Source organism: Bolinopsis microptera, chromosome 8 (assembly GCF_026151205.1).
Source record: "Bolinopsis microptera isolate Bmic1 chromosome 8, MBARI_Bmic_1.0, whole genome shotgun sequence".
NCBI classification, from domain to species: Eukaryota; Metazoa; Ctenophora; class Tentaculata; order Lobata; family Bolinopsidae; genus Bolinopsis; species Bolinopsis microptera.
In genome coordinates, this window is record NC_087079.1 from 9442173 (window position 1) to 9461407 (window position 19235).

At 41.6% G+C, this 19235-nt stretch overlaps 3 protein-coding genes across 5 annotated transcripts in view; 1 reads left to right on the forward strand and 2 right to left on the reverse strand.

The window, feature by feature from the left end:
- LOC134819572 (ectopic P granules protein 5 homolog) overlaps positions 1 to 11151 on the forward strand; it is a 63693-nt gene extending 52542 nt beyond the window's left edge. For both annotated transcript variants that reach the window (XM_063829580.1, XM_063829581.1), the window contains one exon: positions 11034 to 11151. In XM_063829580.1, the coding sequence (XP_063685650.1) occupies positions 11034 to 11067 (34 nt within the window). In that variant the 3' untranslated portion in view covers positions 11068 to 11151. The remainder of the gene's footprint in view (positions 1 to 11033) is intronic.
- LOC134819580 (uncharacterized) overlaps positions 1 to 19235 on the reverse strand; it is a 776807-nt gene that overhangs the window by 480344 nt on the left and 277228 nt on the right. The window lies entirely within an intron of this gene.
- LOC134819881 (uncharacterized) lies at positions 12310 to 18291 on the reverse strand. The gene is made up of 12 exons (XM_063830033.1): positions 18152 to 18291; positions 17870 to 17985; positions 17571 to 17752; positions 15853 to 15994; positions 15573 to 15687; positions 15222 to 15424; positions 14105 to 14188; positions 13781 to 13907; positions 13437 to 13620; positions 13120 to 13218; positions 12879 to 12929; positions 12310 to 12717 (listed from the first exon to the last, which is right to left on the reverse strand). Exons 3-12 carry the CDS (start codon positions 17737 to 17739, stop codon positions 12416 to 12418), a joined length of 1476 nt encoding a protein of 491 aa, XP_063686103.1. The 5' UTR covers positions 17740 to 17752; positions 17870 to 17985; positions 18152 to 18291; the 3' UTR covers positions 12310 to 12415.

Genomic DNA, 19235 nt, shown 5'->3' on the forward strand with positions numbered 1-19235 from the left:
GATTTATGTTCCGGGGTAGGGTGGCCCATATTTTAGTATAAAAATGGGTACTGCCTATCCGAACCATCATAAAAACCAAGTTTTGACCTCTCAAACCACTCAGGCCACTCCCAGGGGCCACGCCCATCCCAAAATGCTGAAATCCAGGTCAAATCCCATACAAATCCAGACTGAGAATCTTCACCCCCGTATGCGATTTATGTTCCGGGGTAGGTGGCCCATGTTTTAGTATAAAAATGGTACTGCCTATCCCAAACCATCATAAAAACCAAGTTTCGACCTCTCAACCCACTCAGGCACTCCCAGGGGGCCACGCCCATCCTAAAATAGCTGAAATCCAGGTAAAATCAAGATTGAACATCTTTACCCCCGTATGCGATTTATGTTCCGGGTAGGTGCCCATGTTTTAGTATAGATAATGGGTACTGCCTATCCCAAACCATCATAAAATCCAAGGTTTCGACCTCTCAACCCACTCAGGCCACTCCCAGGGGCACGCCCATCCTAAAATAGCTGAAATCCAGGTAAAATCAAGATTGAAAATCTTTACCCCCCGTATGCGATTTATGTGCCGGGGTAGGTGGCCCATATTTTAGTATAAAAATGGGTACTGCCTATCCCAAACCATCATAAAACCAAGTTTGGACCTCTCAAACCACTCAGGCCACTCCCCAGGGCCCACGCCCATCCCAAAATAGCTGAAATCCAGGTCAATTCCCATACAAATCCAGACTGAGAATCTTTACCCCCGTATGGCGATTTATGTCCGGGGGGTAGGGTGGTGCCCATATTTTAGTATAAAAATGGGTACTGGCCTATCCCAAACCATCATAAAAACCAAGTTTGGACCTCTCAAACCACTCAGGCCACTCCCAGGGGCCACGCCCATCCTAAAATAGCTGAAATCCAGGTAAAATCAAGATTGAAAATCTTTACCCCCCGTATGCGATTTTGTTCCGGGTAGGTGGCCCATGTTTCTAGTATAAAAATGGTACTGCCTATCCCAAACCATCATAAAAACCAAGTTTTGACCTCTCAAACCACTCTGGCCACTCCCAGGGGCCTCGCCCATCCCAAAATAGCTGAAATCCAGGTCAAATCCCATACAAATCAGACTGAGAATCTTGACCCCCGTAGCGATTTATGTTCCGGGGTAGGTGGCCCATATTTAGTATAAAAATGGGTACTGCCTATCCCAAAACCATCATAAAACCAAGTTTTGACCTCTCAAACCACTCAGGCCACTCCCAGGGGCCACGCTCATCCCAAAAATAGAGCTGAAATCCAGGGCAAACCCCAAAAAAAAAAAAAACCCCGAAACCCCAAAAATCTTCACCCCCAAAGCGATTTTAAATTTCCCCCGGGGGAGGGGGGCCCAGGTTTTTTGTATAAAAATGGGTACCCGGGCCCAACCCAAACCATCATAAAAACCAAGTTTCGACCCCTCGACCCACTCAAAGGCCACTCCCCGGGGGCCCCCCCATCCTAAAAAAAGCTGAAATCCCGGTAAAAATCAAGATTGAAAAACTTTTCCCCCATCGATTTATGTTCCGGGGTAGGTGGGGGCCAATTTTAGATAAAAAAATGGGTACTTCCTAACCCCAAAACCCTCTAAAAACCAAGTTTCGCCTCTCAACCCACCAAGGGGCCCCCCAGGGGGAAAGCCCCTCCTAAAATAGCTGAAAATCCAGGTAAAAATTTAAATTGGAAAAACTTCCCCCTTACCCCCGTAAGGGGCGATTTATGGGTTTCCCGGGGGAGGTGGCCCCTGTTTAAAAATATAAAAAATGGGTTACTCCTATCCCCAAAAACCCTCATAAACCCAAAATTTTGACCCCTCAAAAACCCCCACCAGGCCACCCCCCAGGGGCCACGCCCATTTCCCAAAATAAAAAGCTTAAATTTAAAAGGGGGAAAAAACAAGATTGAAAATCTTTTTCCCCCGGGAGGGGATTTATTTTTCCGGGGTAGTGGCCCAAAATTTAAAATTTTTTTTGTATAAAAAATTTGGGACTGCCTATCCCAAACCCAACACTAAAAACCCCCAAGGGTTTTGGGCCCCAAAACCCCTCAAAACCACTCCCAGGGGGCCCCGCCCATCCCAAAATAGCTGAAAAACCCCGGCAAATTTCCCTAAAATCCAGGGCTTAGAACCTTTTCCCCCGTAAGCATTTGTGCCGGGGTAGGGGGGCCCCTTTTTATATAAAAAAAGGGTACTTCCCCAACCCCAAAACCCTCAAAAAACCAAGTTTTTTAACCCCTCAAACCACTTTAAAACCACTCCCCGGGGCCACGCCCCCTCCCCAAAAAACTGAAACCAGGTAAAATTAAAAATTTGGGAAAAACTTTTTCCCCCGTTTTTCGATTTAAATTTCCCCGGGGGAGGTGGCCCATTTTTAAATAAATAAAATGGGTACCGCCTATCCCCAAAATTCAAAAAACCAAATTTTGGACCCCTCAAACCACCAGGCCAATCCCCCGGGGGCCCCGCCCATCCCCCAAAAAAAACTTTAAAACCAGGTCAAAACCCTACAAACCAGACTGAAATCTTTACCCCCGTTATGCGTTTAAAGTTCCCGGGGGAGGTGGGCCCCTTTTTAGTATAAAAAAAGGGGACTGGCCCCATCCCAACCACAAAAAAAACCATTTTTTAAACCTTCCCCCAAAAACCCCTCAGGGCCACTCCCAGGGGCCACGGGGCCCCCCCAAAATAGCTGAAATCCAGGGCAAATCCCATACAAATCCAGACTGAGAATCTTTTACCCCGTAGCATTTAAAGTTCCCGGGGGAGGGGCCCAGGGTTTTTTTAAAAATGGGGACCCGCCTATCCCCCAAAAATCATAAAAACCCCGTTTTTCGACCCTCTCAACCCACTCAGCCACTCCGGGGGCCCAAAACCCATCCCAAAATAGCCCGAAAATCCAGGGAAAATCAAATTGAACATCTTTTTAACCCCCGTATGCGATTTAGGCCGGGGGAGGTGGCCCATGTTTTTGTATAAAAAAGGGTTTCTGGCCTATTTCCCCAAACCACATAAAAACCAAGTTTTTGGCCCCCTCAAAACCCCCTCAGGCCACTCCCAGGGGGCCCCGGGCCCCAACCTAAAAAAGCTGGAAAACCAGGGAAAATCAAGATTGGAAAAATCTTTTCCCCCGGGTGGATTTTTTGTTTTTCCCGGGGAGGTGGGGGCCCTATTTTAGTATAAAAAAAATGGGAAGCCTATCCCAAAACCCTCAAAAAAACCAATTTTTTAAACCCCCTCAAACCCCTCAGGGCCCCCCCCCAAGGGGCCACCCCATCCCAAAAAAGCGAAAACCAGGTCAAAACCCATACAAAAAAAAGACTGGAATCTTTAACCCCCCCTATGGGGGTTTAGGTTTTCCGGGGGAGGGGGGCCCCTAATTTTTTTATAAAAAAGGGACTGCCTATCCCCCCCCAAACCCCAAAAAAACCAAGTTTTGGGCCCCCTCCCAAAACCCCTCAGGCCCCCTCCCCCGGGGCCACGCCCCTCCCAAAATGCGAAATCCAGGGAAAATCAAGAAATTTAAAATCTTTAACCCCCCTACGAATTTTTGTTCCGGGGAGGTGGCCCATTTTTAAAATAAAAAAGGGTACTGCCCAAACCCAAACCTTTATAAAAAAACCCAAAATTTTTTACCTCTCAAAACCACCCAGGGGCCACTCCCCGGGGTCACGCCCATTCCCAAAATAGCGGGAAAACCAGGGGGCAAACCCATACAAAAACCGACGGGGAAAACCTTTACCCCCGGATGCGATTTATGTTTTCCGGGGGAAGGGGGCCCATATTTTTGTAAAAAAATGGTACTGCCTATCCCAAACCATCCCTAAAAAACCCAATTTTTGACCCTCAAACCAAATCCCCGGGGCCAAATCCCCCGGGGCCACGCTCAAACCCAAAATTTTGCTGAAATCCAGTCAAATCCCCAACAAATTTCCAAAGGGAAAACTTTACCCCCGGGAAACGGGTTTATTTCCGGGGGGGTTAAAAGGGGGCCCTGTTTTTAGTATCAAAAGGGGACTGCCCCATCCCAAACCATCATAAAAAAACCCAAATTTTGAAAACCCCCCTGGCCCCCTCAAGGGGGCCACTCCCCGGGGGCCAAACGCCCCTCCAAAAAAAGCTGAAAACCCGGTTTAAAAACAAGTTTGAAAATCTTACCCCCCGGAAAGCGAATTTTTGTTCCGGGTAGGTTTGGGCCCTGTTTTAATTTAAAAAAAATTTGGGACTTTTCCCAAACCCAAACCAAACATAAAAACCAAGGTTTTTGACCCTCAAAAAACCCACTCAAACCCCCTCCCAGGGGGACGCCCATCCTAAAATAGCTGAAATCCAGGGAAAAACAAGAATTGAAAATCTTTACCCCTAAAAAAAGCGATTTAAAAATTTCCGGGGGAAGGGGGGCCCAAAGTTTTTAGTATAAAAAATGGGTACTTTCCTTCCCAATCCCCTCATAAAAAACCAAATTTTTGGGCCTCGGTTTCCCCAAAAACCCCTCAGGGGCCCCTCCCAGGGGGCCCCGCCCCAAACCCCAAAATAAACTAAAAAACCAAATCAAATCCATACAAATCCCGGGCTTTAAATCTTTTAACCCCCTAAGCGATTTATTCCGGGGGAGGGGGCCCATCTTTTTAGTTTAAAAAAAAAAAACGGGCCCATCCCCAAAACCCTCATAAAAACCAATTTGGGGGCCCCTCAAACCACTCAGGGGCCCCCAGGGGCCCCGCCCCCTTTTCCCAAATTTGCTGAAAACCAGGTCAAAACCCATACTAATTTCCCGACGGGGAAAACTTTACCCCCCTAGGCTTTATTTCCAGGGGTAGATGGCCCCTGTTTTTTGAAAAAAATTTAATTAAAAAAAAAAGCCTTTCCCAAACCATCATAAAAACCAAGTTTCACCCCTCAACCCACTCAGGCCACTCCCGGGGGGCCCCGCCCAAACCTTAAAAACTGAAATCCAGGTAAAATCAAAAATTGAAAAACCTTTAAACCCCCCTAACCCAAAATTTTTTTTCCGGGGTAGGTTTGGCCCCCTGTTTTTTTATAAAAATGGGGACTGGGCCATCCCCAAAACCCTCATAAAAACCAAGTTTGACCTCTCAAACCACCAGGGCCCCTCCCAGGGGCCACGCCCCAACCCAAAATAGCTAAACCAGGTCAAAATTTCCCCTTACAAATCCAACTGGAAACTTTACCCCCGGACGATTTATGTTCCCGGGGTAGGTGGCCCATGGGTTTAGTAAAAAAAATGGGGAAATTGGGGCCCATCCCCCAAAACCCTCATAAAAACCGTTTCGACCTCTCGCCCACTCAGGGCCCCTCCCAGGGGGCCCCGCCCCTCCCAAAATACTGAAATCCAGTAAAATCAAGATTAAAATCTTTTAAACCCCCCCCGTAAAGCGATTTTTTTCCGGGGTATTGGCCCAAATTTTTTGTATAAAAAAGGGGATTGCCTACCCAAACCATCATAAAAAAACCCAATTTTTGACCTCTCCAAAAACCCCCCAGGCCACTTCCCCGGGGGCCCCGGCCCTCCTAAAATTAGCTGAAATCCAGGGGAAAATTTAAGATTGAAAATCTTTAAAAACCCCCTATGCGAATTTTTTTCCGGGGGAGGTGGGCCCTTTTTTAAAAATTAAAAAAATGGGTACCTTGCCTATCCCAATCCCACATAAAAAAAACCCAAATTTTTTGGGCCTCTCAAACCACCCCAGGGGCCACTCCCAGGGGGCCACGCCCCTTCCCAAAAAAGCTAAATCCAGGGCAAAATCCCAAAAAATTTCCCAAATGGAACTTTAAACCCCCGTATGCAAATTTTTGTTCCGGGGGGAGGTGGCCCCCAATTTTTAAATATAAAAAAAAGGGTACTCTTGGCCCCATCCCCCAAAACCCTCATAAAAACCAAATTTTTAAACCCCTCAAACCCCCTCAGGCCACTCCAGGGCCCCGCCCATCCCCCAAATTTGCGGGAAATTTCCAAAGGGGGAAAACCCCAAAAAGATAATTGAGGGTTTAAAAGGGGGCCAAAATTTTAAAAGAATTGGGATTTGGCATCCAATAAAAGTTTGTTCTAAAAGATTTAAACCAGCTTTCAAATGGCCGGAAAAACAAGGGTATTGGGCATAACGGGTTTTATTCATTACTGTGATCAGGGTTGGATTACCCTTTTAGGTGAAATTTGGTGAATTCCCGTTAAATTGCAAGGGGAAAACCCCAAATTAAAGGGGTCCTATTTACATAATCACCCCCTTTAATTTTATAAAGAGATTTAAAAAAATGCTTGTTAACCTTTTCCATTTCAAAACCGTTTGGCCAAATTTTTCAAAACAGATGGGATGAAAATTTAAAATCAAAATAATCGAAAAAATGGGGGTCAAACATGTCCGGGAAAAAACAATTCAGGGGGTTTGATATTTTATGGGGCGTGGGCTGAAAATCGAATTTTTAAACATTTTTGGGGACGGAATCCCCCCAAGAAAAGTTTTCAAACCCTGCCATCAGCAAATTACAGGTCCATAAATTTAAAACCCGGGGGTGGAAAAAAACCCCCAACCCTAAAGGTAACCCTAACTTTTTTGGGAAACCCCCCCCTTTTAGTTTTCTTGGGGTTAGGCGTGAACCCCCAGGGGGTGGGGCCATATTTGAAGGGGAGAAACTTTGGGTTTTTTTTGGTGGGTTTTGGGGTAGGCAGTACCCATTTTTTAATTTAAAAAATGGGGCCCCCTACCCCAAAAAAACATTAAAACACAAAACGGGGGTAAAGATTCTCATCGGGGTTTGTAAAGGGGTTTGACCTGGATTCAGCTTTTTTGGGATGGGGGGTGGCCCCCATAGTGGGCCTGAGTTTGGGTTTTAGAGGTCGGGAAAATTGGTTTTTTTAAGGGGTTTGGGAAAAGCAGTACCCATTTTTATACTAAAAAAATGGGCCACCTACCCCTGAAAAATAAATCGCAACGGAAAATAAAAGATTTTTTAATTTTTGATTTTACCCGGATTTCGCTATTTTGGGGTGGGCGTTGGCCCCCGGGAAAAGGGGGCCCGGATTTGGGTTGGAAGGTCGAAACTTGGTTTTTTTGTGGTTTTTAGATAGGCAAATACCCCTTTTATAATAAAAAAAATGGGGCCCCCACCCCCGGGAAAAATAAATCGCATACGGGGGGAAAAGATTGTCAGCTGGATTTAATTGGAAATTTTACCTGATTTTTAGCTATTTTGGGATGGGCGTGGGGCCCCGGGAATTGCCTGAGTGGGGTTTTAAGGTCGAAAACTTTTTTTAGGGTGGTTTTGGGGATAAACAGTAAACCCCCTTTTTAAATAAAAAAGGGGGCCCCCCTACCCCGAAACATAAACACAAACGGGGGAAAGTTCTCAGTCCGGATTTTAAGGGGGTTTGACCGGGTTTCAGCCCCATTTTTGGGATTCTTTTGGGGCCCCTTGGGGGACCGAGGGGGTTTAGGGGTCGGAAAAATTTGGGTTTTTAAAATGGTTTTGGATAGGCATACCCATTTTTTTACTAAAACGGGGCCCCCTACCCCGGGAACCCTAAAAACGCATCCCGGGGGAAAGAATTTTCAATCTTGAAATTTAAAACCCGGATTTTTTGCTATTTGGGGTGGCGGGGCCCCCCGGGGGGTGCCTGAGTGGGTTTAGGGTCGAAACTTGGTTTTAGATAGTTTGGGATAAAGGGAGTAAACCCCTTTTTATACTAAAACCCTGGGGCCCCCTACCCCGAAAAATAAATCGCATACGGGGGAAAGAAATTTTTAATCTTGATTTTACCTGGAAATTTCCGCTATTTTGGGATGGGCGGGCCCCTGGGATGGGGGCCCGAGTGGGGTTAAAGGTCGAAACTTTTTTTTTTTATGATGGTTTGGGGGGGTAGGCCCGTACCCATTTTTGTACAAAACCCTGGGGGCCCCCCTACCCGGGAAAATAATCGCATACGGGGGAAAAAATTTTTTAAAACTTGATTTTCACCTGAATTTTTAGCTATTTTGGGATGGGGGGTTTCCCCCGGGGGTGGCCTGAGTGGTTTGGGGAGGGCCAAAATTTGGTTTTTTATTTTGGTTTGGGGGTAGGGAGTTCCCATTTTTTTTACTAAAACATGGGGCCCCCAACCCCTTAAAAACCCCAACAAAAAATTCGCTTCGGGGTAAAGAAAACCCATTTTGGAATTTTATGGGGTTTAAACCCGATTTTCCCCTATTTTGGGGGGGGGGGTGCCCCTTGGGGGGGGCCTTTGGGTTTGAGAGGGCGAAACTTGGGGTTTTTTTTTTGGGTGATTTGGGGAAAAGGGATTTCCCATTTTTAAAACTAAAACATGGCCACCTTCCCCGGAACATAAATCGCATACGGGGGGAAAGGAAAATTTTAATCCCATTTTAAACCGGGTTTCACTATTTTGGGGGGGCGTGGCCCCTGGGTTTTTGGGCCCGAGTGGGTTGAGAGGTTTGAAAATTTTTTTTTATGAGGGTTTTTGGGTAGGCAGTACCCATTTTTTATACTAAAAATGGGCCCAAACCCCCCCCCCGGAACATAAATCGCTACGGGGGGAAAGATTCTCCCTCCCGGGTTTTTTTGGGGAAATTTACCGGAATTTTAGCTATTTTTGGGGTGGGGGGGCCCCCGGGAGTGGCTTTATTTTTTGGGTTTTAAGGTCGAAAAATTGGTTTTTATGATGGTTTGGGATAGCAGTACACATTTTAACTAAAACATGGGCCCCTACCCCGAACAAAATCGCATAAAGGGGGTAAAGAATTTCATCTTGATTTTTTTCCCGAATTTTTTAGCTATTTTGGGATGGGCGGGCCCCCCGGAGTGCCTAGTGGTTTTTAGAAAGGGCCAAACTTGGTTTTTATGAGGTTTTGGGATAGGCATTCCCATTTTTATACTAAAACATGGGCCACCTACCCCCGGGAAAATAAATCGCATACGGGGTAAAGATTCTCAGTCCCGGATTTGGATGGGAAATTTAAACCCGGGTTCAGCATTTTGGGATGGGCGTGGCCCCTGGGGGTGGCCTGGTGGGGTTTTAGAGGTCGAAAATTGTTTTTTTTTTTTGGTGATTTGGGATAGGGTACCCTTTTTTTTACTAAAACATGGGGCCCCCAAACCCCCCAAAATAAACGCATACGGGGGTAAGAATTTTAATCCCGGGTTTTACCGGGTTTCAGCTATTTTTTGGGGTGGGCGTGGCCCCTGGGAGTGGGGGTGGAGTGGGGTTAGAGGTCGAAACTTGGTTTTTTTTGATGGTTTTGGGGTAAGCAGTACCCATTTTTTATATGAACCAAATGGGAAAAACCCCCCCCCTGAACATAAAATCCGCTACGGGGGGGAAAGAATTTTCAATCTTGACTTACCCGGGTTTTAGCTATTTTGAATGGGTTGGCCCCTGGGTTTGGGGCCCGAGTGGGTTGGGGGGTTTCCCAAACTTTGGGTTTTTTTGGGTGGTTTGGGGTAGGCAGTTTTAACCCCCTTTTTATACAAAAACATGGGGGCCCCCTACCCCGGAACATAAATCGGGATACGGGGTAAAGAAATTTTTAATCGGTTTTAACCCTGGATTTCAAACTATAATTTTGGGGTTTGGGCCTGGCCCCCGGGGGTGGCCCCGGTGGGTTGAAGGTTTAAACTTGGGTTTTTTGATGGGTTTTTGGGGTAGGCAAACCCATTTTTTTAAATAAAACTGGCCCCCTACCCCGGGAAAAAAATCGCCCACGGGGGTAAAGAAATTTTCAAATTTTTTTTGGGGGGGGGAATTAAAAATTGAATTTTGGGGAGGGGTTTTGGGGGGAATTTTGGGCGTTTTTTCCCCTTTTTTGGGAGTTTGGCCCCCGAGTGGTTTTAAAAGGTCCAAACTTTGGGTTTTTTAAGAAAGGTTTGGGTTTGGCATACCCATTTTTTTTAAATAAAACCTGGGCCCCCACCTTAAAAACCCCGGAAAATAAAAAGCATACGGGGGAAAGATTCCCCCAGTCCCGGTTTGTATGGATTTTTAAAATGGATTTTAGCTATTTGGGGGTGGGGGTGGGCCCCCCGGGGGTGGGGCCCGAGTGGTTTGGAGAGGTTTGAAACTTGGGGTTTTTTTTTTGGTTTTGGGGTAGGGGATAAAACCCCTTTTTATACAAAACAGGGCCCCCCCCTAGCCCCGGGAAAATAAATCGGGTTCGGGGGTAAAGTTTTTTAAACTTTATTTTTAAAACCCGGATTTCAGCTATTTTTGGATGGCGTGGCCCCCGGATTGGGGCCCATGGTTTAAAGTTTCGGGAAAATTGGTTTTTTTTGATGGTTTTGGGGAAAGGGAGTAAAAAATTTTTTTTACTAAAAAAATGGGCCCCCCACCCCGGAAAAATAAATTTGCAAACGGGGGGAAAAATTTTTCAGTTTTTGGAAAGTGTTTTTTGGGTTGACCTGGGTTTAGCTATTTTGGGATGGGGGTGGCCCCCGGGTGGGTTGAGAAAATCGAAACTTGGGGTTTTTAAGATGGGTTTTTGGGTGGGGGGGAAATTTCCCCTTTTTTACCAAAACATGGGCCCCCTACCCCCGGGGAAAAGAAAACGCCTACTGGGGGAAAGATTCGATCCCGGGGGGTAAGGGGTTTGACCTGGAAATTTCCCGCCAAATTTTGGGATGGGCGTGGCCCCTTGGAGTGACCTGAGTGGTTTGAGGGGTCGAAACTTGGTTTTATGGATGGTTTTGGGACAGATACTATTTATTTTACCAATGAAACCATGTGCTACATACCCCGGAACACAAATTGCATATAGGGCAGAGTAAAGATTTTTGACTTGAATTATAACATTTCTGGGGTTGGTTCGACACGTGGATGTGGTTCCAAGTCGGGTTTAAGGTGCTACTTGAGTGGATCATATCGTAGTATCTCTAAATACGAGCAGTTTAGTGAGACTTCTAAAATCTTATCCTCGTAAATTCTACAATTAAAAATATTGTAACGTACGTGCGACGCGCAAATCGCATACAAAATCGCATACACATTTCAAGGAAACGTCTTCTGTATCATGTTCACTCAAAGGAAACCTTTGTCGTGAGGAACTATCTCGCTCTTTTTAATTCCTCAACTCCAACTGACCCTTTTTGATAGCACCAGAAATTGAACATGAGTCGTGATTTTCATAATAGTCCCTATATAGTATATTGATAACAATCAACAATAAAGCGTGATTGATTCGATTTATTGCACTACCGGGGAAAATTGACCTTAATTTTGAATTTAAATGTAAGCCTATTCGCCGTTCATACTCTGACGGGATCATTAATTAATGGTCTGCGGCGCTTTATTTCTTTATAATTTGTTTGTTTCAAACCTACCTGACCTAGGTAACCTACATCAGAGAACTTTCATTCAGACTGTTTTGTTTCAAATTGGATTTTATGTTGCTGTAATTGTAAATTTTATAAACGGAATTTTTACTGAGATAATGTTTTCTTCTGTAATGTTATAACTTATAGGTATGCTTTTCATCGCAAATGCCGAGTTGCCTTGATGCTTGAAAAAGAGATTAATTACATGTATATTTTAAAGAATCGGAATCATCAACGGAAATATTTCAAAGAGTCGTGTTCTAAACGATACAAAATGCGGGAGGTTGACCAAGTTTTCGGATGTGAATTGTACATAATGTATTGTATAATGTACTCCTTAAACATTAAACACCGGGCAACACTTGGAACAAGGAAATTGATTGTATGTACAATAATTCACTGCTAGCACATGCGTCTGTTATGAGACATTTAATTGCGTAATCTAATGGAACCCTTCTTTGAAGTCGTAAGTTCCAACTTCTGAACTTGGTATCACACCGTTAACTTCACCGTTAGTTATTAGTAGAGCCAGTTTCACAAATCTATCTACTCATAATCCAGTAATAGCGGCACCACGCGACTTAACCACGCCATTGTTACCATAGAAACACCACTTCCTTGTATACAGCGCTACAAAATACAAGTAAATATTTTATAACGAAAGAGGGTATATAGCCAACTTTTACTCGAGTAGTACTGCCCTTCGGGGCGCCCTCTCACTCAACGGGACTTCTATCTGTTACCATAGTAACACTGGTTATGCGGGTTAATACAGAAGATACTCTTGGTGTGACTAGCAAGAAAAACGGGTGTATTAATAATACACGTGTCAATAAAAAGTCATATAACTATGTACTATATACAAAGGATTGCAAAATTCAACTACAAATCAAGTAAAAAAAGGAGAGAACTCTCTCCAATTTTGTAAACTTCAAGAATTATCAACAATTTAACAATTTAATGCTGCTACCAAATAAAATATTAATATGATTGATATAATAATAATTAATGTAATAAAATAATTGATATAATTGAATGACATATTATGGTGAGTGGAGTAAATTGATAAAAAATCTAGGTCATGGAAGAAACAAATGATAGAGTTGGATCAAGTTTTTGAGTGTAAGTGCTTAATTTGCTGAGTCTACTCCAGCTTCCTCCATCATGTTTCCCGTCCGGAGTGTCCGGAAACTGGGACTGGGCCACAGTGGAGAAACTGTGCTGGGACAATTTGATAACTGAAGGCATTATCTGTATCTCTTGAACTTCTGTGTCTGATTTCAGCTGTTCTATGAAAATAAGGATGGAGGCAGCTACAGCTGTCGAGAGGCTGAAACTGAAAACCAACCAAATGAACCGTATCGGTTCGACCATACCTGTTGGAAGGAGGGGTTCAAGGCTTGGGCTGTTTTCAACCTGTATTTTGATTCAAATGAGGTGCGATTGAAGGCGCACTTTTTCATTCAGCTGTCCAAGTTCCATTGTGAGTTGGACATGGTACATTGGTAGTTACAGTAGTGATTTAACAGTTTGTTACCTAACTCTCCGGTGATTAAGTGAGGAACTGTCATCGGTGCCAGCACCACACCTAAGGGAAAGTTTCAGTCAAAAAGATTAGAAGGGGGCGGCTATATATTTTGCAGAGAAGAATCATGACTTATAGTTATACTGACAAACATACAACGTGTATTACAAAATATGTAATATTACAAACGAATCAGAAGAGATGGCAGATAGACAGCCCTTAGACTCGGATGACAGTTTCGTACCTAAATTACCTGACGTAGAGGCGAGAAAGAAGGGGAGACTGGTTTTAGGAGTGATTATGATGTGGTCCGTGAGCCAGTTTAGTAAAGACTGGTGAAACAATCCCAAACCTGTGAGTACAGTGCAATCCATAATTTTGTGTTCTTGCAAATATGATAGTCATTCTTGTAATCAATGGAACGATAGTTTATGTAACTACTGTTTTGTTAAGAATAAGATTTTAACAAAAACTAAAAAGAGAAGAAAATTGTGCTTCAATAACAAGGAACTCTTTACAAATGATGATTTTTGAGGGGTTTGTAAGACTAGTAAGAGTAGTAAGACTAACCCATCCCGTAGAAAAGGAGGATGATAAGAAGACCCTCGAACATCCTGTCTCGCAAAAACACTGCACAAATAGCAGCACTGACTAGAATAGCGTTGCAAGCTCCCACCACAACGGTCTTATTCTCGTAAAACACCACTACTGGTACTGCCAATATCCTTGCAAACAGCAAGCTCCCGTGAAACGCCTGTGAGTCATTTTTATTCTTAATGAGAACGCTATTATAGATGGTGTTAGTATTTGTTTTCTAAAACATCGCGTGACTTTATTTTCGCCATCATGACCATGACTAGTCTTTAAGCTAGTTTTTAAAATATCTACTTTATGAAAAAATAAAGCAAGCTAACCTCTATCAGAATGAATATTTGTTTAGAGTCAAGTTGAGTCGAGTTCTGGAGAACGAGTAAAATGAAATTCCAGAAGGCAGAGAGACAGTAGGTACTGGAGAAAGCAGACCAGGATAATAAAAGGAAACTGTTGAGTATTTTAGTTTAATTTATATCCTTTATCAAGGATCACTTAAATTCTTAGACATTCGACCCACCCATTAAATGTATTGACAATTGTTCAAATATTTAATCGAAATTAGATCAAGGTTGCCAGAATAATTGGAGCAATACTGCACTCAATTACTAAAGTACGATACTTTCCACATCTCATTAAGAACTCACCTGAATAAATAGTGGCGAAAACCTTTGAACTTGAGAGGTTGCAGAACTACTACTTCATTGATTAAGTAATACTTGTGTTTCTCTCTGGGAAAAAGGAATTCGCTTAATAGTGACGAGATCACGAGACCGTAAAGTGATTGTTACATTCTACGTGACGGTCAATCACAATGCTGGCAAGCATTACCGTTGCCATTATATTCACAATACTATTTACCCCCTATACTATTATATCCCCTTTATTGTATTTCAGGCATTAAGACTCATCGAAAGTAGTTCAGCAGGTATATTTAAGTTCAAATTCAAAACATTGTAAATCAATGTTAAAGATGACAGGAATAAGAAATAGCTACGTGGTAATGTGGAGGTTTTTAAGAAATTTGCGCAAAATACGCGCCAGCATGTTATACGAAATTAGGTAAAAAAACCCAAAATCGCCATATTCAGGTGCCTTAAAAACCATGTTAAAAATAACAACTTTTCAAATCGATTTTACACCATTAAGGAGTAATTTTATTCAAAATCTGAGGACGTTTTACCTTAGATAATTGTTCAAGCATTCTGAAAATCTACCGGAAAATGTTCCTACCTTGCTGCTTCATAAAGATATTCGCTATTGAAGTTAATGCTTTTTTGAAGAATAATTTTATAAAAACACAAAAGTTGTGAATTAGTATTCTCTGGTGTTGGGGCATCCCTTGGGTTGTGGAGCTCAATTTTGCTTCCCAAAGGTCTAAAATCTAAATTGTGTTATAGGCTAGTTTTAAAGTTGAAAATCGAATAGCTGCACACGTGGGGACACGTCCAAATTGATTTAAAATTGCTAAAATCACTGAAAATTGTTATTTTCACGACTATATGAATTTAATGCCAACTTGAATGAGGAAATGATATTAATTTGAGGAACCGTCCGCAAATTCAAATTGATACCGAGAATGAAATCGGTCGCTCGCTTTTCCCATTCATTCACGGCTTACGAATTGTAATAAAGCTTGTAAAAGAGAGACACTGGCAGCGGTTCACTCTACCCATGATTATGGGTTTTGGTCAAATAAAGTATAAACGAAGCGAAAAGGCGAATGGAAAGGTGAGGATGATTAAAAATATGATTATAACGAACCTGATAATGTACAATGTAAGAATCATGAGCGCAGTTATTGTTGCTACCCCAGAGTTTATGAAATTAGCCCAAATAAGTCTATCCTTGGACTCGGAGTGATGAGATTTGATGTATGCTGCGAGGAGGCTGTAGCTGAAACTCGCTACCGAACTGGTTGCGTAATAAAGGTTCGTGAAATACGCTCTCTCAGAATTATGTAGCATCTGGGCAATGATTTTTGTGATTTGGATTTTGGAGTGGGGTGGGGAGTGGGCCAAAGATGCTGAACAGATTAGGGCGCCAACAAATCCTGGTGCTCTTTATTTGTGTCTCTTTTATTGTGAGTTTTCAATATGTAAAATAGGTGTAAACCTGGATTATTAGTACGGTGCACGAATCCACAACGCCGTAAGTAACACCCAGCAAGAAGAGAATTAATCCCAGCAGGTAGGGTGAAGTGATAAAGGGAACCAAAACTATCATGACCCTGTGAGGTGATTTTTTCATTCTCTCGAATATTTGATGATACATCGGTAAAATGTATACTAAGTACTGCACTTATAGAAAACGTGCATCACAAAACAGAACGCGAAAACCACCTTTTGAATTAGTCACGACCCACAAGTTCAATTGAGTGCATTGAAATACTTACGAGAATAAAATGAGACCAGAAATTGTCATTTGAACGATACTGTTGGGGAAGAATGTGGTAAGTGGCACAGTCAACAAGTGTCCCGCTACTTTGCCAATCCGAACACACGCGAACATAAACCCTATCACTACCAGACTTATCCCTGAACGAAAAAAGGGCTTGTTTGTAAATACTAAATGGCCGAATCGTTACCAGACTGAATTATCGCTGGACTGTTGACAGCATTTTGAAAAGAAACATATATGTTATATTTATGTATATTAGAAAATGATAGATGATACTTCATAAAGCTTCATTAAGGGGAGATACACCAAAAACGTTTTTGCTCCGAACATCGATTTTTATTTTATATTATGGTTAAATAGACAAAAAGAATAAGATTGCACACCTTCAAAATTTTCTAAAAATATTCCCTCATCGCATCGAGAAAAAAAATATTTTTCTTTTTCGAAAATTTTTAAAATTTTGAGAAGTCTGTCACTGTAATACCGATAGTTCGGCCATTTTAACAGTTTTTTGGCTGATTTTTTTACTGAACATTACTTACAATCCGTACAAGAAGCCATTGAAAGGATTATATAATTGAACGATAAATAACGAAGTTACAGACCAAACAAGGTCGAAAAAATAAAAATTGAAATTTTTCCCACTTCTAAAGTTGTACATTTCACCAATCACCCGGGTCAGCAGATATCGCTTCAAAAATTCTTGTGAGTGTAGCTGATGATCATATCAAACTTTTTGGAGTAGGATTTCTCTCAGATTTGAGTTTTAATCTATGCAATGTGGCCTCAAACGACTTAGTAAAATTCATCGTAAAAAAGGGCAAAAAAGGCAGATTTAAGGCTTAAAATGCCTATTACTCAAAAAGGATCAGTTTTTTTGAGATAATTTTTACAGAATCGTAATCAGCTTGGTAAGACGAATCTTTTAATACGACATTTATAATATTTAAAGACACAAAATTTGTAAAAAAATGTGTACAATTTGTACAAAATTTATACAAGGGACCCTTCCTTGTGTTCGAGCTAGAAAATTATTTAAGACAATTTGTCTTCTAAAAGCACCTATTTGGTACTAAAAGATTCGTCTTACCAAGCTGATTACGATTCTGTAAAAATTATCTCAAAAAAACTGATCCTTTTTGAGTAATAGGCATTTTAAGCCTTAAATCTGCCTTTTTTGCCCTTTTTTACGATGAATTTTACTAAGTCGTTTGAGGCCACATTACATAGATTAGAAATCAAATCTGAGAGAAATCCTACTCCAAAAAGTTTGATATGATCATCAGCTACACTCACAAGAATTTTTGAAGCGATATCTGCTGACCCGGGTGATTGGTGAAATGTACAACTTTAGAAGTGGGAAAAATTTCAATTTTTATTTTTTCGACCTTGTTTGGTCTGTAACTTCGTTATTTATCGTTCAATTATATAATCCTTTCAATGGCTTCTTGTACGGATTGTAAGTAATGTTCAGTAAAAAAATCAGCCAAAAAACTGTTAAAATGGCCGAACTATCGGTATTACAGTGACAGACTTCTCAAAATTTTAAAAATTTTCGAAAAAGAAAAATATTTTTTTTCTCGATGCGATGAGGGAATATTTTTAGAAAATTTTGAAGGTGTGCAATCTTATTCTTTTTGTCTATTTAACCATAATATAAAATAAAAATCGATGTTCGGAGCAAAAACGTTTTTGGTGTATCTCCCCTTAAACCTGTGAGCTGCATAAGATCCTCGATAAAGAGAGCCTGAGTCACCCAAAATATTGCGAATCCAGTGGCAGAGAGTATAGCGAGGTAAGCAAAGGTTGTGTCCCTAAAGATCCAGGGATGATTCTCATCGTTGGATGATCGTGAGTCTGATGAAGAATGGCTAGAACCCATAGTGTGAGTTGTTCTGAAAATATAGTTTCACCTTCAGACGTTGTGTTCATCAAAAGCATCTGTCAATTTAGATCCACTGCAGTATTGGAAATATGTTCACAGCATTTATCTTCTCGTAAAAATAATTAACCTTGACGATATAGATTGGGCTGTACTCTCGTTAGAGTCATCACTTTTGTTTGATTTTAAAGAATCGCGCAAAGGTGAAATTAGGCTTCGCGACGAGCGTCTTGACTTAAAACTTCTCTGAAAAATAAGATTATTGATTATAAAATGCAATGGTGATTTCGATTCACAGAAAATTTCATCTGGATGTTAATGTTATTATAGAAGACATCTATTTGTCTTTAAATTAAGAAATAAAATAATACGGTGATACTGAAAACGTTTTCATTCGGTCAAAAATGTTTACCTGGACACTCCTAGCGGCAATTCTTTTCAGATGTCGCACGTGAAGAGGATCTTCTGGCGTAGGTTCATTTGAGGTTATAGCTATGATGGCATCTTCTGGCACCCCAGGTAGATCGTGAAAAGAGACCGTGCGGTCCGTCATATTCTGATTGACATTGATATTGGTAGAAATAAGAATTTGGAAGCGATAAGAAAATGATTATGATAAGAATTAGGTTGCTGAATCTCTCGACGCTAGTGAATTTTCAAGTGAAATAACAGGATATATGACTATTTCAATTAAATTTGATCGTTATAGATTGTTGAATTGATTTCCATTCAATAAAATGGTGATGATACTGAAATGGAAAGTATATTAATCATAATATTACATCACCCAACAAAAAATTTCATCCCCCAAGACCATTTAGAACATAAATATCATAATAATAATAATACAAATTACACCATAACTTCGAGCGAAGTAAAGATACATTTTGACTTCGTATCGATAGGGTCAACAAGTATCGATAGGGTCAACAAGAATCATGAGTTGAATACCATTAATGGTATTCAACTCATGATTTTTGTTGACCCTATCGATATTTGTTGACCCTATCGATACGAAGTCAAAATGTTTAATTAACCAAATTAAATCATCGGAGTGTAATGACCCAAACTGCTAACAGTTTTCGACTGACTTAGCCGCCTGCTTAGAATAGAAAGCAAACTTTTACTCGCTCCTGGTTTTTCTACAATTGAGTCCGGTGAAGAGGATTCGGTCGCGTTTAATGCCATTAAACTACCTAAAGACTCACTGTTAAAGCTGTTAAATCGAGTTTTCTTAACCGGCATCAGGTTGATTACTTCTACTGTAGAAACGGTATTTAATTCAGCTTTTTCTGCGAGAAACTCAGCCACCATCAATAATCCACAAAAAGTAACCGTGAGGGAGAAAACAACTTTCAAGATTGTTTGAAAGTTGTCGACGTTAATACTTCCATCTGCGTTCTTTATAAGATGAGGGATAACTGCTGGAGTTATACTGCTTCCAAAGCAGCTGCCGAAAAAGAAAGGTGCCGTGTTCCAGGGGTTTACAGCAAGTC